The 27,759-nt window shown below is 38.0% G+C and overlaps 1 protein-coding gene across 1 annotated transcript; it reads right to left on the bottom strand.

Annotated features, from left to right (window-relative positions):
* Positions 1-13,409: 13,409 nt before the first annotated feature.
* Positions 13,410-26,294, bottom strand: MLYCD (malonyl-CoA decarboxylase; the record flags this gene model as incomplete). Its single annotated transcript, XM_010284870.1, has 4 exons — positions 13,410-14,038; positions 24,039-24,188; positions 24,701-24,857; positions 26,182-26,294. Coding segments are annotated over 4 exons (954 nt in total), but the record flags the coding sequence as incomplete, so codon positions are not given.
* Positions 26,295-27,759: the final 1,465 nt, after the last annotated feature.

Raw genomic sequence — 27,759 nt, 5'->3', positions numbered from 1 at the left:
CATCAGTAATTAAGTCAAAATGGGACCACTCATAGGCTTAAGACTTGGCACACACTTACGCAGCTTGTTGCACTGGAACTGATAAAATGAAGACTCTGAAAGATCCTTGACAGCGTGTTTAGTCTCACCTAGCCCTCTTTCAGGGGTTTGTTTGGGAAATATCTCATGTTGAATTATTGATCATCTAAATAAATAGAGGTGGAGAGAACTGACATACATACTTCCAGAGTGAAAACAAAGAATGGAAAGGAAGGAAATGGTAAAATACAGAAAAGCTGAGGTATGAAGCATAGACACACCTACATTAATGGATATTCTTGTTATTCTATGACAGAATAACAACATTATGACTTCTGGCTCATGTTAATACTTTTGCTTAAATCCCTTAAGTAGATTAGAAAGACTTACAGACACTACTGGAGGAAAAAAAAACACAAAAAGGTAGTGTGCATGTTTTAGTATATATGGCTACCAACAAAGTACCATCATGGTACAGCAATAAGTGGAGAAGGAAACTTACTTGGATTAATGAGGGGGAAGTTAGAAAGAAAAATGAAAGTTTGGAATTTTAAGCTTTACATGTTCCCTGCTGATGATTTCAATGTTCAGCTGCTCCAATCTCTTTGGATAAATTTCAAGACAAATTCTTTCTCTTATAAAACAGTAACCCCAAGCCACTTAAGGAAGGATTGCAAAAACAATCTTCATGGTGCTTTATTTCGTATCTTCAGGTGGCTTAATGTGTTTTTTACACTTATTGAGTTGTAACTTAGACAAAATAAGCTGGGAAAGTCCCACTGAATCAAAAAGGTAGTGCTAATTCCTCCAAAGGTTCCTCTGATTTTCACTCCATAGCTGGTATTTTTACAAACTAAACATATTACATTCTTCCACACTTCTCTATTCATAAGAAAGGCTGCAAAATATAACCAGATCACTCCTATAATAATCTGCAATAAATATACAAAACCTGAACATGTACTCACATCCTCTCCAGAATCTTAGAGATGTGGATGGGTTACCATAAAGTGCTAAATGGTTTTTTGTTAGCATTCAAAAGACATGTTATGTTGGTGCCTTTAGACATTTTTCATTTTCCACTTCAAGCAGTATTTATCAGACCTCATGCTTCTCTAATTTGATTGTTTGCCCATTCAAAATGCACAGCAACATTCTACTCAGAGAAGAATACATCCAGACAAAACAACACCTTGCTTAAAAATACATAAGTACATTTCCTCTTTAGGAAAAGAAAAAAAAAAAAAAAACATTTCAAATTCCTCGAGAAAAACTTCAAGGACATCAGAACATCCAGGGCAGACTGATACTGACCCAGCAGAAGTCAGACCTGTGATAACTCACTTTAATCCAGTTTTCTCCTAAAATCACCTTTTACTTATTCTCCTTCATTGATAAACTTGTTCTTATTTTGAAATGTTCCTAAGACCTCTTTGCTCTATCCTGAAGTTTCTGTACTCTTCAAGAAGCAGAAAAACACCTGAAGCCCAAATACAACTGAAAACACACAAACCACAGTCTTATTATTCAGGGGAGTACATACATCCCATAAATCTGATTAAATATAGTCAATAATTTTCCAGAAGATGACACTGCATTACTATTGCACAGAAAAGATTTACTCTCTGAAGTCATGTATAAAACAATTACTAAAGCTAGGTGTAAGAGTAGCAATGAAGTATTTTACAGCGCACAGCAAAAAACTGCACGTATGAGCGAATTGTAAAGGCCTCCACAGAGACTGCAACCTCTAGCAACCTGCAGACAACTCCTGAGGATTTCAGCTACGACAGCCTCTTTGAGATTTGGGGTAGAACCAGAGAGAACGGCACTGGAAAGGTGACTATTAGTGCAAATAGAGAACGATGGGAATATCTGGCTGTGGAGGTCTCGGAACTGCCTGTGTTCATGACACTCAGGCTAGCAGCTCATCGAGTCTCCAAAAGTGTTAAAAAAAGGTATGTTCAAAACCTGCACATGGTCACCTAAGACAACCACAGGAGACATGAGGGGGACTTGACAGCTGGTATCTCCACATACTTTTAAAATAATAATAATTTTTAAATAAAAAATAATAAAATTTTGTTGTTGTTATTTTAGTTGTTCATCCACTCCTGTATTCTGGCATGGGTATTTGCCACACTGTTGACATAATGCTGCAACAGTATTTCCTACCGGAATTATGAAAGATCTTGATCAGGACTTTAATCCTGTTGCTGATTATGACTATGTTCTGATTTACCTGGATTAGTTATTCTGCAGATTTTCCCCACAAAATGTCTTGATGCCTCTTATTGCTAGAACATATGTGACCGCTCTAGGAGAGTCTGTCACTCACAGAACAGGCTTATGAAATTTGCTTGCTGTCTACAGCCATACCCTAGTGAAAGAAGGTAAATATCATTTTTCCTTTCTTTTTTCTCCTTAAAAAGGGCAATTCCCTGGAAGTTTGCAGTAATATGCCATAGTTTCATGTGAAGAGTTCAGCTGAGAGTGTAATATAAGTGTCAGTCATTTGATTGACAGCATGTGAGGAAGCATGATTTTTTTCTTCCTCACACCAGTGAAATTCTGATGACAAATTTGTTCTTACGATTCTAGATGCTGGTAGGTAGTCCTCAAAAACAAAACATTTTGAGGACAAGTGTTGACTCCTCCTGTAAAGAAAACAAACAGAATCAAAACTGGAGATACATCCCTGTAAACCCCAGTAACTTCAGAGGCCCTTTTTTTCATACAGTGATTAGCATGGAGCTGCCATTAACTGCATTGCTCACCAGTTAACAAAAGTACAAAACTCTCATCATGGACTACCTGGGAAAGAAGATATCTTTTTAAAAATAAACTGCTCTTTTTTGTTTGGTGTTTTTTTTTTGTTTGTTTGTTTTTTGTTTTTTTAAGAGTATTCTGTTAGAATTCTGCATTTTTGAGAAGTGGGCTTCATAAAAGACATTTTAGAAGTAAGTATCTGCCTGAAAAGCATGACTCTGGCACTGAAGCATAGTTGTGAAAAATGGCCCTTTGGTGGTGGCTCCTGAGGACCTTCAGACCATACTTACTCAATGTACCAGCTGCCCAGCCTGTGAGATGACGCTGCACTCTAGAAATCAAACCTGACTTTTTTTGCATCTGCTCAGATGCTCCTAAAAGTGAATGGACCTCTCTGTGTGCGAGTACCCAAGCTGTGTATTGGTAATTCCTCACTGTCTGAGGAGCTGGATGAACATAGACTTCAGAAATCCAGGTGGTCAATCAGCTGGAGGTGAGTAGCAAGGACTTGGGGCCAAAGAGCAATACACCTACACCAGGAGGAATCGGTCAGGCAAGGCAAACTTGAACTTGACCCCATTATACATGATGTTCAGTTGAATTTCACAAGGGTCCTTGTAGACACAAACCATCCCCTCGGCTCTATGTGAAGTCAGGATTTGATCCGTGGAGTCAGGATTTTCAGAGGATAATAACAAGGGCTTGTTCACACCACCTTTTTCCTGTTCCAGCTGTGCTGGCTAAAGAGTTTACCATCTGAACCCCCTGGCCGCACGCTTGCTGGAAGTTTGGCACCCCTTCTGACATTGCCACCTGGGGAAAGTTTTTCTCACAATGAATTGGTTTGGGTCAAATAGTTTAAATGCCAGGGAGGTCTTCGGAGCCCTGAGACACGTTTGTGAATATTCCTGGCAGCCACTGAGCTGGAAGGTCTTAGGGGGAAGTAACTGCCTGGAGTGATGAGGAGTAATGTGGGTGGATAGCACCTCGAGAAAAGGGAGTGGGCAGGCAAGTTGTTAGGGAACGTGGCATCCAGCTCCTGTGAAACTTCGTTAAGGTTTAAGGTAACATTTTTAGGCCCGGTTGAAAACGTCAGTCTGACATGACATTCCAGTGTTTCCATTTTCAGTTTTACTGCTCATTTATATGGTCCTGCGAGTGTGTGAGAAGCAACCTACAAATAGGAATAATAGGAATTAACCACTCTATTAAAATAAGTGCATAAAATCCAGGCCCTATTGAAATTAATATCAAAGCAGTTTCACCAAGGGCAGGACTTCACTTACTGGATGTACTCTGGCATAAAGCCAGTGGTAGTAGATCAGTGTCAGGGTAGCTACAAATGACTGCTCTGGCAGTGATGGAGCACAAGCACTTTCTATTTTTTAGTTTCCTTATTGCCCTTAACAAATGCAAATGATGTGCCTTTCCGTTCCTTTTTTGCTTTAGCAACCTCAGTTAAGTCCCTGTTAACAGAGTTTTTTTCAGTCAACCTCTGTAGAAATGTATTTAATCTTTTCTTTTTTTTCTTTTTGAGGTGGAGGGAAGAGAGAGCAACAAGCAGTGATGGAGAGAGATTAAGAATGGCAGAGTAACAAAGCACAGGAATGAATACTGAAGCTACCTTATTCTTATATTAAGAACCTGATCAGAAGTAATGGACTAAAATGTACAGTATGGAACCATTCAAACAGCAGAGGTGCTTGTAAACTCTTGAATACACTTGTCAGGTAATTCTCTACTGTGTTGCATTTGTAGATGTATCCTTAGAACTGTTTCAGAACAATGACCTTTGCATATTCCATGACTATGTTTTGAACATATTTTTCAGACATATGCCATTCAGTGCTGGATGTTAAATGCTCCATCCATAAACCATTATGCTTTTCTATATTGAGGTTTCACTGCAACAGGCAGCTGTTTGACAGAGAATAAACTCCTGAGGACAGCAGCAAATCAAATTAAATATATCTCCACAGAGCTATCGTAGGGGGTTGCATGGCTTGATAGGCTGCATCAAGAGCAATAAGCACACAAAGGAAGAGCAAACCTGAGATAAATCAAGATAGACCAAATGAGCAAGCAGACAGACAAATCACTATTGGCTCCGTGAAAGTCATTAGGAGTTTCAATGTTGATTGCAGGAGAACCAATATTTCAGCTGTCTATCTGTGGGCAGGAAGTTTTTAATCCTATAAATCAGACAGATTATCTTATTATTGTTCTTTTCTCACTCACTTTTATAAACTTGGTTATGGGAAATGATACTCACTGATATACCAATAAATAAGCTCACTGAGCGAAAAAAAGAAGTGGAACATGCTAATAGTTAAGACTTGGTTCATTCTCTTTTCTAACGTTTATTTTCCTCATATAAACCTGTAACCACCCTAGAGTTTAGTAGAGGCTAAAGAGAGAAATGGCTTGATTACTTCAAGGAACAGATCCAGACATATATTCATCTCAAACATTGGGCTATTCTCATTAAGAACTTTTCTACAAACAAGACAACATGAGTGTTTTCTTTTCTCCTACTTCTCTATTATGTATGCATCAAAGCCTATCTAATACATAATGGTAGCATATACACAGTCTACATTAGGGAGGGAGGAGAAACAGTAAGTGCCAACACAGCAAATAAATTCCTCTTAATAAATCCCATTACATTAACAATGGCCTAAGCGTAGAAGCATGCACTTCAGGGAAGTGCAAAGTGCTCACATGATATCTTACTTCAATATATTTTATATCAAAAACCTGCTCTTTCAGTATTCCCTTTCTCAGCCACTTGTTTCAGCCTGAATATACTCAATTCCTCAGAATAATTTTCTTCTGGAAAGAAATGATAAATCTAGGTAGAAGTGAGGACAACTTTGTTCTGTTTTAAAAATGTTCACTCCTACATCATTCATTCTGTTAATGCTCTTTCTCAGCTAACATTTCACAGGCTCCTGATCAAACTGTGTAACTGGGGTCTACAACAATAGCTTTTTTTGTTTTTACGATTTTTCTGAGTGGTCTTACCTTCATCAGATGCATAACAAAAAACAGAGAAATAAATCTATGCTGCTCCGATCTCACAGAATAATTTCTTATAATCAAACATAACCTTTCATGGATCTGTCAAGCATCCCTCCACAGGATGACTGGGAAAAGGTGGGATGGAAATCCTTAAGAAAGGATTGACTAGTGTGCCATAAATAAACCATAGAGCTTCAGATTTTGACTCTGAGATCAAAGATCTATGGTGTAATATGTATTTCAAACAAAGGACTACCTGAAATTTGGTTAGAATTCAAAAGATGGTTATTCAAAAAATCCAATTAAAACTTTATCCTTTCCCTAAAGCCATCCTCTTAACTTTAACATAACTTGTTATGAGAGATTTACTTGCAGTAAGTAGACGAACTTTCAAGGCCATCTTGTCAGAAGAATATTCATTGAAAAAAGCCACAACAATATTTATTTAAAAAATTTAAGCAAACTTACCTTAAATATTTAAATTGCATTTTAAATACCTTTCTGGAACATAAAGTCTATCTAAGTATATTCTTAGACACAGACTGTAGTAACTTAATGAGTTTTTCACTATTTAAAGTTTTTGCATCATTTCCTTTTTTTGTAATTAAGCCGAAACAATCTAGGTCATTTTAATTCTCATTCTTCCCCTTTCTCCACCACTCCCCCCAACAGTCCCAAATTCTGAGTCTGGTTAAGATTCAATAAGTGATTCCAGCCTAATCCCCAGAAACTGAGTTCATGAGTTGTCTGGTTCAAAAATCACATTTTGGGGAGAATTTTGCAGATCTGTTTCAGTAAATTAGTTACCTTAATTTTCCTTTGTTCTTCCCATTCTTTCAGAAAAAGGGTCTATCAGTTTAAACAACTGTACTAAAAATTGCTTTTTTGATTGCCATTTCTTTAAAAATGGAACTAGAATATCTTTTATTTCCTCACAATCCTACCAACCCAATGCTTGCCTAGTTTATCTCTTTCAGCTACTAGTTGCAGGTGCTGCCTTTTAGAGATTATAATTGTTAATTCTACCCACAATTAAGATATGATACAGAGGTAGAGATGGATATTGATAAATATACATAATACAAAAATGCAATACAGCATTCTGCATTCTTCTGTTTTTCAATAGGTGAGCTATCGCAGTGAGCTAATGCATCCTGCAGGGAGTTACTGCATCTCCAGAAATAGCCACATAAAAAAATGAATTCAACTCCTTTAAAAAATATAAAAATAAAAACCTGTATTTGCACAGGTTCATTACAGCTTTGGCAGCATATAGACCTTGAGTTTGCATTTGTAAAGGCTTCACTGGGACAAAAAAATCAATACAACCGAAATCTCACACTTTTTAAGAAAACAAATCTCTCATTGACTTCTACAATGGTAGCGGTGCAGATTCCAGCATTTAGCAAACCAAATTAAAAAGGAACTTCTGAGCCTCACCTTAAGCAGTCTGCATAGACAGCAAACATGTGGAGTTGATAACAGACTAACACTTGTTGATAACAACAGAAAAGTTGGCTAAAACGCCAGAAGCTGTTCTTCCAGCCCTGCACCATGAGGGCATTAAGTAGTCCAGGCTCTTTCCAGGAGTAGTATCTAATGAGTAGGCCGGTATTGAATCCAAAGAAGCCAAAGCAATGTGACAACTTTAGCAAGGTTTGACATGTGTTGCGTGAACTCCCCTCTACTGCAAGGCTCATCAGGTGGGTAATAGCTTCCAGGCATTGCCGTAAAAAAACACTGTTGAAAACAGTGACTGGAAGACAGAATCCCACGTTAAGCTGTCCTCGGGCTTTCAGCTACAATCTGAGCATAAAGTTCAATAACTTATCCAGCATGTCAGATTACATATTGCTGCATCTCAGCATTCTCTGAGTACTTATCAGTCCTGGTACAGATTTATTTTAAGAGGAATGAGTATGCATTCATTTATTAGATATAATGTGGCAACAAGTGATTTTTTTCTGAAGAGTTTTGGGTATGCTCAGTGAAAAACAAAACTTGCGTATGACTACAAAGTGCCCTGAATCTAACCCACTTACACTATGCTTAGTTCCCTAACTATAAGCATCTAGCTTGGATGCGACACATCAAGGCAGTCCAGCTTGCCTTCGTACCCTGCGTACCACGTAGGCGATGCCTTGATGGAAGGTTTAAGATTTATGGCAGCTGCATGAGGAATAATATCAACCAACTTACTTGAGTAAGTGCAGGAACACCTCTGAACAGGCTTATGACACAGGATGTCCCTTTAGGTCCATTTATGAGTCCTCTTTTGAAGACAGGTACTAAATGGTGACAAACATCTATACAACATCCTAGCAGTTAGCACATTTGCTTGAGAAACATTTGGGGCTTTCACCTCCGAATGATATTAACGTAGTCTTTTCCTTCTACCTGTTCTTTGTTGTGTTTGGAAATGAGTATCTTTGAGATATCTGCTGTTCTATCAAATTTGTTGAAAAATTCAAATGCTTTTGGAGGCAGTAAAAAAGACAATAAATGTGATTGCTTCTTCCTTATTTTCTAAGGAAAACAATGCTAAAAACGTGTAAACTGCTCCTGGCATGCTGACCACAACCCTGATCTTTCCCTTCCTAGGGGAGTTTCCTATCAAGAGGCTGAAGACTCAGACTACCATTACGTTACTCTATCCGGTTTAATAAACCTTACTCATTTCCACAAGGACACCACAGGAGGCATCTTTTGTAGGTTATGATAGTCAGTAACTAAAATAAACTACAGTGATATACATGGAAAGTTTGTCTGATTCAAGAAGCACTTACTCCCTTCTTTTAACAGGACTTTGTGATGGCTCGGCATCTGCAAATAAACTGAATATCCTCCATTCAAGCAATATTTTGGCCTCCTGTTACCCATCCAGGGCACATGTTAGAACACAAGTCCTACACAACTCCATACAACTTGTACAAAGAGAGCCCATATGCCTGCGACAAGAAAAATGGTGTAAGTTAATCATAAAGCAAGCCTAAGTGACAAAGAAACATTTCTATTGATTTGCTTTCAAAAATGGGATGCAGCTGTTAAACTGTGATGCTTTTATATATCTAACAGCACAGCAGCTACTGTTGCTTACTGAGGAAGGGGGCCTCTGAAACCAGCCACCACTTTTTCTTTCTAGACACGTGGTAAGAGAAGGTGTCCTGAAAAAGTCAGGGGTGCAGGTTGAAGGGCCGGGGTCACTGGCAAAGAACCTGAGCCCTTAACTGGGACACACATTACATCACATTACTTCCTCGTGAAGGGGTTTCTAGCAGGAGTTGCTGTTGGGTGTTTCTATGAGGCACGAATGGCACTCTAGCTTACAAACATTTTGTTTGCTACTGACTGCACTGAATAGGACAACCGAGAAAATAAATGATGGTAGAAAACAAAGCAGCTCCTGACCTGAACATGGTATGCCTCCTCCCAATGCTTTAAGGGCTGAAATAAACTCTGACTTGACTTAAAAGTCAAGTCCTACAGGCTATAGTCCTATATAATGATGCCGATACTTCACAGTTTGTACTGCTGTTTACTACCTCAGTGTTACCTCGTGACCTAGAGTGTCACGTTCAGCCATACTGGTTAAAAACCTGCACTCAAAACCACTTCCCCCACGCAGAAACTTGCACACACCCTGTTCCAATACCAGAATAAAATTAGAACCGTAAAGGCTGCTGAAAAGCAGATTTAAACCAGTAGTAGAAAGCTGTAACTGTACAAAAAAATTCTCAGTCTTTACTGTGCCTCATTTTAGAACCTAACAATGGAAAAAGTGATAATGTTAAGCTACTGCCCTTTTCTCTTCAGCATCATTCATGCTAAAATAACTCTTTAGTAGCAAGTTGGAAAAACCAAGCACTGCTAGACAGTTAAGTCAATGACCAATGGAAGAAAACTAAGAGCACTTAACAGCTGATGGCTTTTATGAGCAGACTGTCCCACCTTCATCTTCAAATGATCCTTTTGCACTTAAAATTTGTACAGTGATTCTGATACAGAACTCACTGCAGGAATTTTTTGCCTCACATTGCTAACTTACCAATGTCACAGATGAAGTGACCTCAGAAAGCAAAACACAACCAATAACCAAAACTCTAACAACTGTTGAAAAGGAAATAACTCTGCAGGTGCTAGGGTTCTGATGGAGAACAGATGTCATATAACAACAGTACTCACCCGTAATAGCTCCAGTAAGATGCTGCTACATCTTTGCCTGTAATCTGCTTCTCAGCCCCACATCTCAAACACCTTAGAACAGCTCCTATGAGTATGAGTATATTAAATGGACTGCTAATGCTGGAGTGACTGGTAATTCAATGTCTAGAGAAACGTGGCATATGTGTGAGGTGAGGTAGAAGGGGTAGACTTGTTCATGACATGCCAACTAAACTATGCTGGTTAGCAGCTGAGCAATCAGTCCTAGCACCACAGGGTACAGGTTTGAATTTGAAACTCCTTCAGCTGGTTTGACACTCTCAAATGCCAGTATCCATCATCCTGATTTTAAGATTGGTAAGAAGAAAGAAAGAGATGCCTGCTTCCCTTAAGATGAGGGCAGATCTATGTATCTGTAGTGTCCATATTAGATATAAGAAGCCAGACATCTAGGGAAATAACTGAAGTGTTAACAATGTGTTAGCAGCTTTGCTTTTTCTCCCTTATAAGCTACTACCACTTCATGTCACTGAACCGATTCTCATACGTTCGTCTGGGGCTCTAAGTGGAAAAAACTCATTGTCCTTCAAGTCCAGCTGTTAGGAATATAGGATTATGTTGTATTTCCATCTGCAATAAAGCAGGAGCATTAATTCTTTTTGAACTATGGCCAGGTGGATGCACATTTAATTGCCCTCATAGCTCCTCCTGTTTCAAAATAAAACCATCTTTCAAAATCATTGCATTTCCAGAACACTTTCATTTGAAGTGAGTGAGTGACCTGCTTTCCTCAAACTTGATGAGCTTAACATAACACAGAGAGGGGGTTCTCCTTCTCTATTTCTTCCAGCGAAGAATGGCTTGTACATATTTACATAAGCAGCTAAATTCCACCTTCAAACCTGAATTCTAAAGGAGTTCAGAAATCTTAGAAAACCCAACAGGAGAATGACCACTATTAAAAACAGAAGTAGTGTGTCCTGTAGTAATTTGTATGGTGAAAATTTCTGTATGAATACAGTTACGTTCATAACATAAGGTGAACATTCACCAGCAAAATGCACATGCTACATAGGAAAGAAAAAGCAGTATGTGAGTCGTTTGTTCAGTCTGATACGCTGATACAGGACTGATATTCTGTAGATAACTACCTGCTAGTAAGCTTTTGACACAGGGTGCTAAATACGTGTACACAGACACAGAGACACTGTGTACTCCCTAATGTTGCTGTTCCAGGTCTAAAACTTGCAAAACCTTCAGATGGAACTTTAACAAAATTATCCTAATGCTTTAAAAAAGTGGGGTCTGGAATAGAAATGGCAACCAGGTTCTTCATGTAGTAACGACATGCCAGGAGAAGACATATATTAAATAATCCTAAAGATTATATACATTTGACTCCAATCATCCAGCTGCCTTCAACCCCTGTCTCTTTTCCAGTCTGAGGTCTCCTCTGGACATGCAATTGTTCAATACCTGTGATCAACTTTCAGAATTTCTTGAGGGTGAATCACAGACTTTAATTTTAAAACCTTCCATATGAAGTACTATGAAGACTATACATACATGTGGTTGTGCATAATACTTACCATAATTACAGATCCAAAAGCAAAAATTGACAATCACTCTGAAGTTATTTCCTCAGGTTGGCCAGGATGGAGTTGCCTGTTCAAAGTCTCTCACTAAAAGTTTCCAATGCTTTGAGTGTTTCATCACTAGTCCTTAGCTTCCCAGCAGAGAATAAAGAAAGTAAAATCAAATAATCTTCAGATTTCTTTATACTTCTGTGGTGTTCCCTAGTGCACATTCAGCAAGCTATTCAGACAATGTGCAAAAACAACCCCAAAAAAACCCACAACTTGTATTTTGGCTTATACCAGATTGCCCCTGGTATATACACCAGAACACCACCACCACAATTCAAGGGGAACTCAACTTCTCTTTAATGGTTTTGGCAACTGAAAAATTGCCTGACGCATCTTGCTTGCAAGGGAATGATCGGATTTGTTTTAAAATCGTATCTGATCAAAATCAATAAACTAACTTTAACCTGTTCATGTAGGAGAAAGCTGTTGACTTTTATGGAACTGTTCTTAAAAACATAATGAAGCAATACAGCATAGGAGACTCGCCACTACTAACGTGACATCACCACCACTGATGATCAGCTGCAGTATAAAAATGTCCTTGCTCTCAAGGGAGAAACAGACAGTGAACGCACTCTCACCGTTAACTATCAGTGGTGCAAAATCTACCGTGAACAAAAGTTAAGTCAAGCTTTTCTCTGCTTGGAAGATACATAGAATAGATGCCGTAACAGGTTACCAGCTTGGAGGATGGGATTTTTTTCTAATAATGAATACAAAAAAAGTGTATCCAATTATATAATTCCATTCTAGGAGAAAGACTAATTGGAACTTACAGCTTTCTCCACTTCTGTTTCCATACACGACCAGGAACTCTATCATTTTCAGTTCCTCTGTATAAGTCTTTTCTTGAAAACAGGACTGGAATGTGACCAGACATGAAATAAATCAGAAATTACAGAGCAGCATGAAATTCCGTTAAGATGGTCCTTCTGCTGTGGTGATACTGTTATCAAGGAGGGCTGTTAAGTGAAGGAAGGTACATGCTGAAATACACAAGACATGATTTATTGAGAAAGTTTATTTTATTGGTTTACAGGTCACACCTACCTCTTTACTAAAAAAGCTCTTTGTCAACTTAAAAAATTACCAGAGCCAAAGTATAATATACATATTTGGAAACTTCTCAACAGATCCCTAAGTATCAGTCTCTCTTACTCCCCCCTCCTATTTGACCATTTCCTTCTTACTCATTACATTTTAGCAGATAAAAGTGCAAATATAATACTACATACCTGCTGTACTGACAGATCCTGATTTTTCAACAGTATTAATGCAAGGCTTTTCCATGCTCCAGCAGAGCAAGGATTCAGTGAGATTTTTAGTGGGTTTGAAAAAGGAAAATACCAAGAGGTCTCACATGAGAGTTTTTGAGGGGAAAAAAGACAGATATTATTGAAATAAAATTGTAGATTACTGTTTTGCTAATATGTTTGACTAAAAATTTACCTTCATTCAGTACTTCTTTCCAGGCACTTTGGTATTGAACTATCTGTAGTACTATCATGACAAGTAAGTGTAGCTCCTTTCGAAGACATGGTTTACACAGGTTTATTATCAACAAAATAATGGTATGGCTCAAGTATTTTCCATTCAAGGTACCACTGAGTTGTAACTGATTGAGAGAATATTACTCACCCTTTAATATATACCTCCAACCCATTTGCACATAACATGTCTAGAACTTGCAGTGACTGCATCACAGCAAATCAGGTTTTGAATATATGGCAATGTAAGCAAGAAAACTGATAACCTAGATAACCTGGCATCCTGCTGTTTTGAGTAGATTTGTTTTGTAACGGACATTCTCATTTAAATATAGATGCTGCAAAATATCACAGCTCTTTATAGGTGAGGAACTCTTGTTCTTAAGTTTTCGTAGTATTTAATTAAAGCTTGCTATTTTGCTGGAACTGAGACACCAAGGAAAGAACCTGCTCTGAAGCTTTAATTTGCTTAGTCCCCAGGTATGCTGCACTATTACTGGCTGTATCCTCTAAGAAATATCGGTAGTTGACCATCATGCCACAAGAAGCAGCAATGCCGCGAGGGCTTGTGTCCGCCATCCAGTTTATCCGCCACATCACAGAGCCGTTCTGAAGATGAAAATTTGCTACTGGATTAAGAGCATAGCCACGATGTTTCTCTCCATACAAATACCAGGCACAGAGTCTCATAAATGGTGAATGGAGCACTTTAACCAACTCTTCTGATCTCACCCACTCATTGTTATTTAAGAGTTTCTTTAGTGTTTCAGTAGTAGTGTCTCCTGTGATCTCACAGATTTCTTGCCATTCTGATTCTGTAAATAGTTCATTTCTTTCCAGTTCTTTTGTTTGTGAGGAGAGGAGACCAAGAAGCCATTTTGTGAATCCCGGGATAGGTGAAAGAGTAGAAAAAGCTTTTATCTGAGGAAGTTCTTTCTGCAGACAAAAGGAGAGAAAAAAAAATCATGAGTTTTGTCATGATTGACAATAAGAAGTTTGAGTGAAAGAACAGCTGATACCCTTCACCTGATGTCAAGTGAAGACTAGGGAAATTCTGAGAATTAACTGATACACATAGAAAACAAATAAATTAAAAATCATCCTGCCAGTGATCGGTTAGGGACTAGAAAGCACTTGGAGAACAAAGAAAATTTTAACACTGACAGAATTACAGTCCACACACACAATCTATATAAAAGTACTTCTGCAGTACTTACCAACACTACGTTGCAGTATATCACTTCATAGGGAGAAATAAACAAATACAATTGCATGCCATAAAGAAGTTAATCAGAGGAATAAGATTTAAAAAACAAACATGCAAGTTTTCAAAACCTTTTCAATACAATTTATTTTTCATCTGTAACTATCTTTTTTAAAATCCAGGACAGTTTATTATTTCAGTCTATTGTGAAATCAGGAGAGGTATGATTTTTAGATTTTAATGGAAATAAGTATCTCCTGAAGTTTTGAAAGAGGTTCTTTATACAGGCCAGCTACTTTTCATGCTATTCCTAAACTACAAACTACATTGATAAAATAGGAAGATAAGAAATATATACTTGCGGTAAAAAAATTAATCACACGGTTTAATATTTAACAAAATAAAACTTCTCCTACTAATTCAAGAGCAAGAACTGTTAACTATATAATCATGTAAAGCAAAACATATGTAAGGAAAACTCTGTTAGTTTTGGGGCACACCGATGTGAAGAACAGAGAAGGTTGTTAAACTCAGTCAGTTGGAATTAACAAAAATTACATCAGTCAACCCTGCCGAAGGAGCGGCGGGGGGGCAAGAAACAGAGGGAAGACGGACCTGAACTGAAGCAACTACAGTGTTGTTTTAATTACTGTTCATATAGGAAGAAGTGGTAAGAACAAAGCATTTATCAACATTGCAGAAGCATCTTAACGTCAACAGAAAATTGTCTTTAAATGACTACAAGGTGCATTTTTTCTACTTTGGGTATTACCGAGACAACCATTAAAAAGTCATCACGGCTCAGACGCTACCTTACACTCGCGAATGTTAACGGAACGCACGCTGCTAGGTCGTTTGTATCGCACCTGCACTGCTGCATCCTCAGGTACCGCCGTGCTCCGCACAACACTGCCATCTGCATCGTGTTTGATGGGGCGCAGACGCCAGGGAACGCAGGCCTGGCACACCTCCGTTACACATTAGAGCCAAGCACCATTTCTAATAATGTCAATAACTGGAATAATATTCAGCTGGTTATTTACAACATCTTCTTCCTTCCCACAAAGAGCTTCCCAAATAGCTTACTGCTGTTCTGATGGCTTCCAGCACTATGATACACCAGCCAGCTCAGATCACAGAATCATAGAGTAGTTTGGGTTGGAAGGGACCTTCAAAGGCCATCTAGTCCAACCCCTCTGCAATGAGCAGGGACATCTTCAAGTGGACCAGGTTGCTCAGAGCCCCGTCCAAGCTGACCTGGAATGTTTCCAGGGATGGGGCATCTACCACCTCCCTGGGCAACCTGGGCCAGTGTTTCATCACCCTCATTGTGAAAACTTTCTTCCTTATACCTAGTGTAAATCTACCCTCTTTCAGTTTAAAGTTGTTAACCCTTGTGTCCTGGTTTCAGCCAGGATAGAGTTAATTTTCTTCACAGAAGCTAGTGTGAGGCTGTATTTTGGTTTTGGGATGAGAAATTGTTGATAACGTGCTGCTGTTTTGAGTTGTTGCTGAGCAATCAAGGACAGTCCAGCTTCTCGTGCTGGCCTGCCAGCAAGAAGGCTGGGGGGACACGAGAAGCTGGGAGGGGACACAGCCAGGACAGCTGACCCAGGCTGGCCAAAGAGGTATTCCATACCATATGACTTGATGCTCAGTATACAAAGCTGGGATGAAGAAGAAGGAAGGACAGGAGGGACGTTTGGAGTGATGGTGTCTGTCTTCCCAAGAAACCATTGCACGTGCTGGAGCTCTGCTTCCCTGGAGATGGCTGAACACCTGCCTGCCCATGGGGACTGGGGAATGAATTCCTTGTTTTGCTTTGCTTGTGTGCACGGCTTTTCCTTTACCTATTAAACTGTCTTTATTTCAAACCATGAGTTTCCTTGCTTTTACCCTTCCGATTCTCCCCCCGGTCCCACCATGGGGGAGTGAGCGAGCGGCTGCATGGGGCTTAGTTGCCGGCTGGGGTAAAACCATAACACCTTGTCCTATCGCAACAGGCCCTATCTATTGCCTCTTCAGTTCTGCGACTTAAAATTGCATAAACTGAATAACCTCACTTGCTCCCCTTACCTGAAGTTCTTTGACTATTAGACAGCTATGTAAGCCAAAAAATTCTTATTTTGGGACCAGATAGGAACAACAAAGGCAGACCAAGTTTCAAGGAAACACCCCATTTCATCTCCTTAGCAAATTATTTTATAGAAACACTCATTTCTGTATCTTATTGAACAAAACCGCCTTTGTAATCAGAGCACCCAGGAGATCCTAACTGTGTCATATTCTCAACTGCTATAGCTACCATGGTCAGATAGTGCAATACTAGTAAAGCATTCATCTCCTGTGACTTTTTCAAGTCTCCACTGAAGGACATGATGATATTTTATTTTTAAAAGCAATTCTGAAGCATAAGTCCATAACAAGATCTGTGAAATACAACTACCAGGTTTCACTGCATATGCACTTCATAAAAGAAAAAAAATTCTTTGTAAATCTACAGCAAGAGATGTCTGTTAAAGGCCATTTCTGCTGGTACGTTGGCACCACATTATACAATTTTAGAGAATACAGTGTTTATAAAATAAAATAGTTTATTAAGGTTGTGCTCTTACTGCAAACCATGGCTGCAAGAGGCATGACATCGAAAATACATTTTAATTAAAAGAATGTTTCTTGGAGTAGACAGTTCAGCCTTTTTAGAAAAAAGTTTCCCCTCTGCTTTTGAAAAAGCAAGCAATGACCACAGTAAATTAAAAAGAATATATATGGGGGCAGAAAAAGGGCAAAAATGAGAACAGGACAAAGTAACTCCATAGACTTAAAAAATCTTTCCCTTCCCAACCCCATGCTAAATACCTCCCCATGGATATACACTATTATTCACAAATCAATTCAAAATAACTTTCTAAAATTTGAACACAGAATCAAATGCACTCACTAAATCTTCCTTTGATCACCTTTCATCCACCTCCTTGTAGGGTTTCTCAATCGAGGAGTATACATAATCATCACACTCTGAATCCACTTTTCTTTCAAGCAGCAGGATCTTAATTAGTATGGTAGAGGAGTTATGCTGAGATGCCCCCTTGTCAGCTACACTTTCGTTGATTCAACCCTGGTTCCCACCAAAGACAACACAACTAGTACAAAACCACAGATCTCCTGGAGAAGGAGGAGGGAGAAAGATGGCACAGAAGTGAATTTTTAAAGGCCACTGGAAAAATACTTCAAGATATTTGTCCCTGGAGAAAAAGCTGATAGCTTCCTGTTTTGTCAAGACGGTAACAAGCAGCACTACTTGCTACCTCCATTTCTTCATCAGCACACTGAAAGCTGACCAGTGGTGACTCTACTGTGACTGGCCGTAGCTTAGCTGCTGAGACAGTCTGCTGTCAAGTAATTTCACCTTTTGCATGTCAGCTCTTACTGCAGCTAGATGAGTTTCTGCCCAGAAGGGAGGGCCACAACTCCCTTCTGAAGATTCAGTGATCCAGTACCCTTCTGCCTGTCCACACAATAATGATGGATGACAACTCAGCAACTGTCTAGGATGTGACAGACCTGCAAATGAACCATAAGGTACAGAAACACAAACCTGTAATCTATGATGAGAAGTGCCCTTTATCAGCATCCTTAAGCAACAGCAAGCTCCCCCCAAAAGAGACTGGATTTCAAAACGGGGTTTCATTCTTCTGTCATTCCTGTTGTGCTTTAAGGTTCCTCTTTAGTCCGTAACACAGAGAACACAAGAGATAGGGGCAAATCTGTAAAAGTGTTCAAATTAATAACCTATCAATGAGAAATCCTAGATGTGCTGCTAGAGGGAGTACAGATGTTACTATTGTGCAGCGGGAGTGAAAAAGAAGGGGGGGAAGAGAAGAAGAAAAAGGTTGTTAGAGGCTACTTTCCTCTTAGGGATTCAAGGAATACAGGATGTGTTTCTTTTTGACCTGAAGATGGGATCACATTCCTTAAAGGTTTTCCTTTTTTCCTAACTATATTAATCATCCTATAAAAGATAGTGCCTTTGAAAACATACTGCCTAGATATCTCATGAATTCTTCACAGATATTTGGGGTTAAAACCTGAGAGAGGAAGAAGGAAGGTAATGTTGAAATTTGAAAAGCAAAAACTCTTCTTTCAGGTAAAAAGAAAAACTGATGGGACCAACAGAAAAGGCTGCTTACCACCAAATCAACTCTGGAAGCCTTCTATACCACCTCTGCTAAGAAAGCACAGTGTTTGAAAATAGTGTTTTGCTACTGAACAGAGCTAACAAACAGGGCTTTTCACACAGGAGCTGAGCCATGCCTATTGCTTCCACAGGGGAACGATTTCAATCTCATCTCCCAGCTTGCAAAGCCAAGAGGAAACCTATGTTCCATTCACAATGACAAAAGTGAGAATGAGTGATTTCTTCCCATATTTGTGTATTAATAATAACCACTGCAAAGATCCTAATTAAATAACTGACATTTTACTTCCCTGTGATGTTGACTACTCTTCATTTATCATTCACTTTCAGGGGTGACCTGTTCACCAAGCCCTACCCAAAATATTTATCAGGAAGTTAGTAGCTCCTACTCTACTAATAAATAAAAAACAGGAAATTGTGTGTATTTTTTACTTCTTAGGACAGATAAGACATGGGAAAATGACCCCATTTTGAAGCTACTGTACAGACTACTACATATCTGATAAATGCTTTGGTTTAGAGGCTTATCTGAGGCGGTCATTTCTTGCAGAAAAATAAATAGATGCAGTGAAGTGTGCACATTTATGTTGTTGCTAAATTGATGTGCTAGTTTCTAAGGCTATTGGTGGAGATCCATTAATGTTTATTTTCTTGTCAGAAACCCACACACCATTATGAAACAGCTGCTCATTTTGTTTTGGGGTAGATTTCTGGTTTTGGTCGTCTTCTAGTTTTGTGGGTTTTGTTTTTTTTTTTTCCACTGCAAAGAGCGCAGATTTCTCCTATTATCCATATCTCATCTGAAACTGTCTTGCACTCTGAAAGCTGCAGTCCAAGGTCACATTTTTCATCAATGAAAGCAAAGCCTGTTTTGGAAATTATGATCTCCCCAGGTCACCTAGATCAAATTAAGGTAGCAATTATCAACAGCCCAACCAGAAAGCTAAAATCTGCCACCAATTGTTAAGCATTCTATTGAGTCACATAGCAGCTATCAGTTTTCTCCCCCAAATGCCACAGGCTATAAAATTCTAAGCAGTTTTCTCAAAGGCTTCACCACAGTTATCCGTTGTTTGTCATCTGCAGACTGAATTGCTATGATGTACCTTCTGCAGAGCTACAGACCATTTAGAGTGGCTATAAACACATTCTGAATTAAATGTCTGTCTAATGAGAAATCTATTTGTCTACACATTCAACAGCACCTATCAGCTTGCTAGAAATGCATCTGCCTGCTTGTTTTCCAGCACCCAATCTGGTGTCTGTTTGTTTCCTTACTAGTTGTCTGCAATTGTTTCAAAATCCAGTTAGTTTCTGGGAACAATACAAGCTTAAATTTAAGAAATACAAGAGATTATTTCTGTTGTCTGCTCCTTGCTTTGATATGTTAATATAACCAAAAGACTACACAGAATGCATAGGTAGCCTATTCTCAATTTATACAAGGAGAACTGGGACCAAAGTGGTATCAGTGGACTAATGAATTCATCCCACTGCTTACCCAAAATAATCCAAACAGGAGATGCTCAGATAACAATAGAAGCCTATTTACAAAACCCTTCTATATTATTTGTGTAGCAAAATTTTGTTAAGTGACTGCCAAAAAATGAAAAATCTCCTATTTAGAGCAGCACACTTTCTCCCAGGATGCCCTTTGTATGCAACACAAGCTACATCCCTAAGGTCCTACTCTGATCTCTCTTATATCCCTCCCCTTTACCCAATTATTTCACAGTACTTGTGGCAAATGCCATATCATGTCTAGGCAGAGATTAAGGATGCAAACTGCTAACTGTGCACATATAAAGAGATGAAACCAAGGAGCCATTTCTGTGACTCAGCTTCATACCTCCTCCATCTGCTTAAATTAGTAAAAGACTCAAAAGCAGGGGCCATTAACTTCTATGCAGAGCCTCAAACTAACAGTGCTTAACACTGAGGGTTGTAATCGTCGCCAGAGCCTCTGCTGCTGCAGTTTTCCTAACAGTCCCAATAAAAAACCATTTGCAAGAAATACTTCGATGAGGGAATCCATACTTGACATTCTTTGAAGGTGAGAAGTGCTACCCTACACATGTTCATGTTTAGCAATGTATGTGACCAGTTCAGGCAAATTAGCAAGCTTTCTAAAAAATTAAGCTCTATCCTTATTGTCCATTAATGAGGTTTTCAGGAATCTTGTACTAACTGAATTTATAGACATAACTTTATAGTGTAGATACCCGCTAGATCAATGTTTCAATACAGTTTTTAAAAATCTTGCCAAATAAATGCTTCAATGGTGGAAAAAAAGAGTGGCTATTAGCTTTCTAACAGTGCATGTCTTTTTTCTGATCAAATGTTATACGTTCATGACAGGTTCAATTTGGAGTTTTCCTTATGAAGAATGACAGCTGAGAATTCAGTTTTGAGGTTACAATGGCACTTACAAGTAGAAGTGTCAGAGCAGGTTAAGTTAAGGCAAAGTCAGATAAAGGATTTTTACTAGAGAATAAAAAAAGTTTTGAGAGTTTGCAGTGCCTTGGGAAAATATGAATCAAATAATACTCTGCAGATCAAACAGATGTCCACAAAAGTTAACTCAAACAAATGGCAAGTCATAAAAGTGTATTAATCATCAACAATTCAAATATAATGAAAAACAAAATCCTCAACCCATTCACATGGTCTTCTCTTCCCAAAGCATTTTATTATCAGTTAAATTAAAGACAGTCTCAACTTGGGTAACCTGGAACACTTGGTGATTTAGCAGCACTTTAAATAAAGATTTGTTTATCGTAAAGCCATGCAAAGGTTATATAAAAAAATCCTCTTCCTATCAAGAGACCTCACCTATCTATTTTTACAAAGGCTGCTGGAAGCTTGCTTAATGAGATGTGATTTTTGACCCAAGATTTTTTTGCTGAGGCTATATTGCTTCCACTGCTGTCACCAAGTCAACTCAGCACTACTGCTATACCATTTGTCCCTTTTAAATGAGTATAATGCTGCTCCAAAGAATTATGTCCAGCCTGAACACAGACAACCTTGGAAAGCCCTTTGCTTACACCTAACCGGAGAGAAAGAGAACACATGTGTGCAATTAATGCACTGAAGTAGGACTTCCAGAATTTTGGGAGACAGGTAAAACAGGCTGCCAAGAGTATTACTCATCATATGCCCTGCCCTTGCCCTGAACAATCCAACTTTGTAGAAACTTCCCAGTGTAAGTATTTTGAAGCTGAAATACACAGGGCTTCTCTCCACTGAAAGGCCAAGTCCACTGAGATAGGAGTCACGTTTACAACAAAAGCAGAATGACTAGGCGTTACAGAAGTACATCAAATAATTCTGATAACAACAGTATCATGATTTAGGTCACTTCATAGATGTAAAATATGTATTGGGAGGTGGTTCTTAGACAATTCGAGACAACAAATTCAAGAACAATACTTTCAAATGAAGAGGAAGAAAGCATGAAGGAGTGGGAAGAAAGCGGGAAGAAAAGAATAAAATATTAACAACATCAAAGTGTTGAAGAAAAAGTATTAGAGAACCACATCCATCATGGATAAACACTCACAGATCATCCTTCATATCTTTTTTAGCCCTACATTTGTACTCCAACAATGTTTATCATCAAGAAAAGGAAAGGTGTAAAGACAATACATGGAGGTTGTTTTATCTTTAAGATAGATCGATAAATATAAATAATCAGTTCAAGTTTTGCTACAACTTCATAGTCAACTAAGTACATGCCCAATTAGCCATATAAAAACCTTACTAACAAGAGCACATTTTTCGTAACACCTTAAAGCAGTAAGAAATTTAAGTAGGGAGGAAGACCTCCATCTTTGGCCCTGTATGTAAAGCACTTAAGCTTAAATAACTTATTCAATATTGAAAGCTGAAGCAATAATTTTGTGATTAGAATGTATTTAAAGGCATCTCAGCCAAAGTGGTTCCTATTCATCATGTATTTGATGAACACTGAAGATTTTACAACATTGAAATGTAGAAACTTTATCATAAGTATAAATAAGAAACACATCATTCTGTTAGATGCATCAAATTTTAGAACTTGCACATAGGTTATCCAAGTATGGTATGTCTAGTTTCCTTTATAACTCACTCGTAACTTTTCTAGTGTTGTAAGCAATTTAGTGATGGACAAATACGTTGTCAGTAGGGTTATTTTATGACAGCAACTCAATTATCTAGAAATTATTTTTTAGATGTGAAAGCAGGTAACTGCATGAATTTATTCCAATTTCCCCTCAGTCAAGATCAGACAGATGGCACAGTCTAACTGTACCTGGACTACTGCACTTTAGACAATTAATCTAAAAGCCATTCTGAAAGCAAGAAGCAACAAAATTAAGCCAAAATATCCATTCAAAATGAAATAAATACTTCAGGTCAGCCAGCTACAATTCAGTAGTTAACTAATCAATTATTTTATAATAGTAGAAATTTGGTGCATCCAATTCTAAGTTATTTTTCCAATTAGAACTGAAGTTCTAAATAACATACAATTTTCCAGACATCATTACTAATCCAGATGTTGGAAAAATGAATATAAACACAAGGAATGATCATTACTTTTAAGTTATTAACAAAGCTACCACTTAAGTAATAAAGACTTTTAAATAAAATGATGTACTCAATGTGTCTCTTTCATACCACTCTGTATATAAATTACTGAATTTTCTTTCCTTTTTCCAGTTCATTGGAAGAAGGTTCTACAAGTCCTAAAACTATTAACAATAATCCCATAGCATGCAATGACATTATATACATTCATAAAACTGGCTTGCATGAAGTCACTGATTCCTGTGACTTTCAAATGTTAAAGACATCATCTTTACTATATTGCAAGAAATGCCTGGGCAATAAATCTCTCTTTTTTCTTTTTTTTTTTTTTTTAAATAGACATATTCAAAGCAAGCATGTGAACTGCTTGCTTTGTCACATCACACTTGCTTGCATCTGTCACATGACCAGTGGCAATTCAATATAACAAACAAGAAAATCAATTAATTCACATACAGGAATTACTTTTGTTACTGGAACAGCTGTAAGATTTTGAAAAAGGAACAATCAAGTATATAGAAGAGAGAAAATGTTGACCAGGGGCCTGGAAGGAAACCCATTAGCATGCATTGGTAATGCCCCACCCACTCAACTGAAAGTCAGCAGCGAATCTGTATAATACACATTGCAAAATACAGCTACATTACCACTACCTTCAATAGAAATGTACTAACTTGACTTTTAGGCAATGTATGGACATGATTAGGGAAACGCAAGTAATTCATGCAGTACGTGTCAACTATGTAACAGTATCTAAATCTGTCACGCATTAACCAACAGCGGAAAATGTTCTTCCAACTCCTTATACATCTTCAAAGGTTCATCTGGTGAGAAGCTACAAGTACAGGGGAAGACCTACCAGCTCCTTCTCTTGAGCAATGACACAAAATGGAAGCTAAAACAGCAATATAAGGGGAGCACACTGGCTGAACACCATCTTAAGGACACCCTGCCACACCTACCTGCAGCTCTTTTACAACCCGTTTGATGAGGTAAGTCCCAAGTTCCACACCTTGCAGTCCCTGCTGAGTCAAACTGATTGAGTAGAAAATTGCTGTTGTAATTTTGTCTTTATCTTCTGTTTCTAAAGGTGGCACTTCTTTCACTATGGCCTGGGAGAATAAGAATTTAAAAAAAAAGTTAGTAGTAGGAATTATCATCATTATGGGGGAGGGAGCCTTTCTTTTTAACTTTCAAACATGTTAACATTTTTCCCCACTGTTTTATTCATCACCCTCCATGAGAAACAACAAAAACCTAATCAAAAAGTAGAAGAGCTGCTTATCCATTAACAAGTGCAGGAAATAATTGTAACATGGTTTAAAATTTTCAGAAGTAATCACAACCGCTTTGAAGTTTTAATCTTATTTCCTATATATTTCTTATATATTTTTTACCCTTTCTTGTTCTTCCTGCACTTGAGCAAAACTCCAAAAAAAATTTCAACTTACATAATGCAGGAGATATACAGAATATCCCTGCAATTTTAAAGTGCCAATTCTCTCCTCTCTTAAAAAATGAAACAGAACCAAATCTTCCCAGTTTATAAAGAACTGCAAGTTTAAAAAGCAGTACATTGCAATTTAAGCACTTTGCTGTGTACTAAATGCATCAGTTACTGTACCTGGATGCTGCTGGAGATATCACTGGTTAGTGCAACATGCAAGACTATCAAAGGTTCTCCTGGGATTGCACAGTGAGAAAAAAAGTAGCATCTTCTATATGACCCAACTCGACGCTTCATATCAACCCAGTTTCTAACAGGATGCACAGCTTCAGAACTCAATAAGAAAATAAAAAAATAGTAAAATTATATTTTTCTTCATTTAAAATAGAGGTCAGCTGCCAACCCTACAAGCTCAGCACTTCTCCCATTTATGTCAGTGACAAAACTCTCCAATCAAAAAGGAGAATCAGGCTTCCGTGAAAAAAGTAAAATTCACCAGCAGACTGTGACAAAGTAGATTGCAAAGGCGTATTGCATAGCCACTCTCTCTAGTTTTCTTTGGGATATGCGTATTACGTATCTGAGATTTCACTTGCACTTCCTGTTCAGTATAGGATATCTGATTGAGATGACAAGTCACTGAATGAGTCTGAACACACGTCTAAAGAATTAATTTTCCCCAGCTACAAAATAGTCTATTAGCACTCCCACAGTCATGTCTTCAGTCATTCAGAATATTCTTTTCTCTATTACATATTGAAACTCTAGCGCATTTGCCAAAATACCTTGAAGGTTAATTCAATATTACAAATATATTTTGAAAATTTAGCTTGTATAAGATCCCTTTTCTTTGCCTCATCAACATGTAAGTCGGGTACTTTCAGAACTCTTTACAAATTCATTCTTTAAGCTTTTTATATAACAACATGCCACACAACATAACTTTGATTCAGTCATCTTCATCAGTACAACTTTTAACATTTGACAGAAATTCAGAAATAAACATTGCAGATTTTAAGGAATGTTTATGAAAAACAAGGTGCTCTCTCCACATATAGTTTACAAGTGATTCTGTGCACTCCACCCGTACCAGCCAGGAAGGGGAACCTCACTACATTAGAAGTAAAACATACTCTTGAGTGTTGGGCACCCCATGCTGCATCAGATTTAAATATTGATTCTCCATCAACACTGCTGGCATACACCAACAGGAGAAGAAGGTTGCAGTGGGGATGGAGGCAGCAGTGGCAGCAGCACCTGTGGGAGGAAAGGGAGTGCGAGAAGGCAGTGCTGCAAGAATCTGGGTTTGTAGGAAAAGCAACAACAGCACCTCCAGGAATGTGGGAAGAGTAACTGAGAAGACTGGAAGAAAAGACAGCAATCTTTTCTGCTTTTTCTCACATACTGCACATACAGTGCACATACAGTGCAGTACCTGAGCTAAAGGATCAAATTATGGGACGAATGATCCCCTCTGCCATTTACTTAATTCAGTTTTTAAAGTGTGCTCTTTAGTGTGCTGAATGCAACTATTCCCTAATTACACTTTGCCTACAGTTCAGTATTGAAAAGCAGTATCTTGAAAATAGGTGATCTGTGCAGTCACAAGCATTTCATCACTTTTTCATCAGTGAGAATTGGCAGCTTTTCGCACTTACTCACTAATTTTCTGGAGTACTTCACAAGGTGATTGCCAAGTGACCCGTTCCAAGTTTAGGAATCCTGTTGAGAACCACTCTGAAAGCATGTTCTTTAGAACTCCATTCATTTCCTGCAAACAGACGAAAGATGAACTTATCTGCTAAATAAGCAGGTATAGCAGATGAATGTGAGTAAAGATTATTTCAAACTACAACACTGGGAAGTTCAAGGAAACTAATGCATCCATTTGAGAAGATTGACTGCATAATAGATCAGCTTTCCTCAGATAGGACTAAAACAATGAAAATGCTTAAAGACACTGTCTATAGTAAACTGCAGACAGGGAAATGGAAGATAACGCAAAACAATGTAGAATGAAAAGCAGATAATAAGTAGAAGTATTTGAGCAGTCTTGACAATAAGGCTGTAGTTGCACAGGTGCTCACGCTTAAAATACCATGAAAAAAAACATGCGAAATTTGATGAAAATCAGGACTTGAATGTCCTGATTTTTCTGCATCTGAATCTATTCTGAGTATTCAGCAGTTCATGCCTTAGGAAGACTATTAGTACTAGCTTCTTAATGCAAGAAAGCAACTCACCAAATTAAAATTTTCCAGTACCTTACCATATTTATTAGTCATCTCTACTTTAAACATTTTTTCCATTGCTCTTTATGAGAAAGATACAGAATAGCTATTTACTCCTGCACATGCTGCACCACAGCATTCCACACAAGGAACTTTCTACTTTTGATAGCTCTCCAAGGCACATAACGTATCAACTGGAGGTGACTGGAACACATACAGGCACATTTAGGCATCGGTAGACTATAAAAACGCTTCAGTTTGGACTTTAGCATGGATTGTACAACTCAGCACAGGAGCTGCACATGCCCACTCAGGATGAGAAATTAGAAAATTAGTATCTTTCAATAAGATGCAGATAGAACCTTAGGCTTTACAGAATTTTTCTTCTCAAGAAGTATGAAAATTTTTGAGCGAGAAAAACAAAGGTAGCAACATAAGACTATAGAACTCAAAAAACACAACAGATTTGGAACAGTACAAGAAGACAGAATTAAAGCCAACTATAATATAAAATACTTTCAGAAACATTCATCATAGTAATGAATTTTATATTCATTACTAATTTCCTGCTACCTATATTATTAAAGATTCTCCTGTCTAAAATTCTTTGAGTTTAGAGAGTAGTCTTGAAATAGGCACAGCGTGACTATCCCTTAAAGAGATTCTACAGCTTATTTTTCCTTTCTTACATTTGCTTTGTATATAGGATACAGTGTGATACCAGTACCAACTTACCAATAGCCTGACTAGAAATGTAGGCTTACCCGAAACTAACTTAATAACCATTTATTTAAAAACAAAAACTCTTCACCTTCTATTCAGACCTTTATTAAATAGCCATTGCTGTACATAAAACAGGCAAAAATTATGCTCCAATGTACTTTATATTGCTACATTTAAGCAAAACAACAAGAAAAAAGTTTCACCCAGAAAAAACTTACTACTTCAAATCTCAGCTTTGGAGAGATGTTTTGTCTCAGGACTTTCATAAAAAAGCAAAAATAT

Source organism: Phaethon lepturus, unplaced genomic scaffold (genome assembly GCF_000687285.1).
Source record: "Phaethon lepturus isolate BGI_N335 unplaced genomic scaffold, ASM68728v1 scaffold6404, whole genome shotgun sequence".
Classification (NCBI taxonomy): domain Eukaryota; kingdom Metazoa; phylum Chordata; class Aves; order Phaethontiformes; family Phaethontidae; genus Phaethon; species Phaethon lepturus.
Note: the sequence above shows the minus strand (reverse complement) of the source record. Positions and strands in the feature narration are given on the sequence as shown.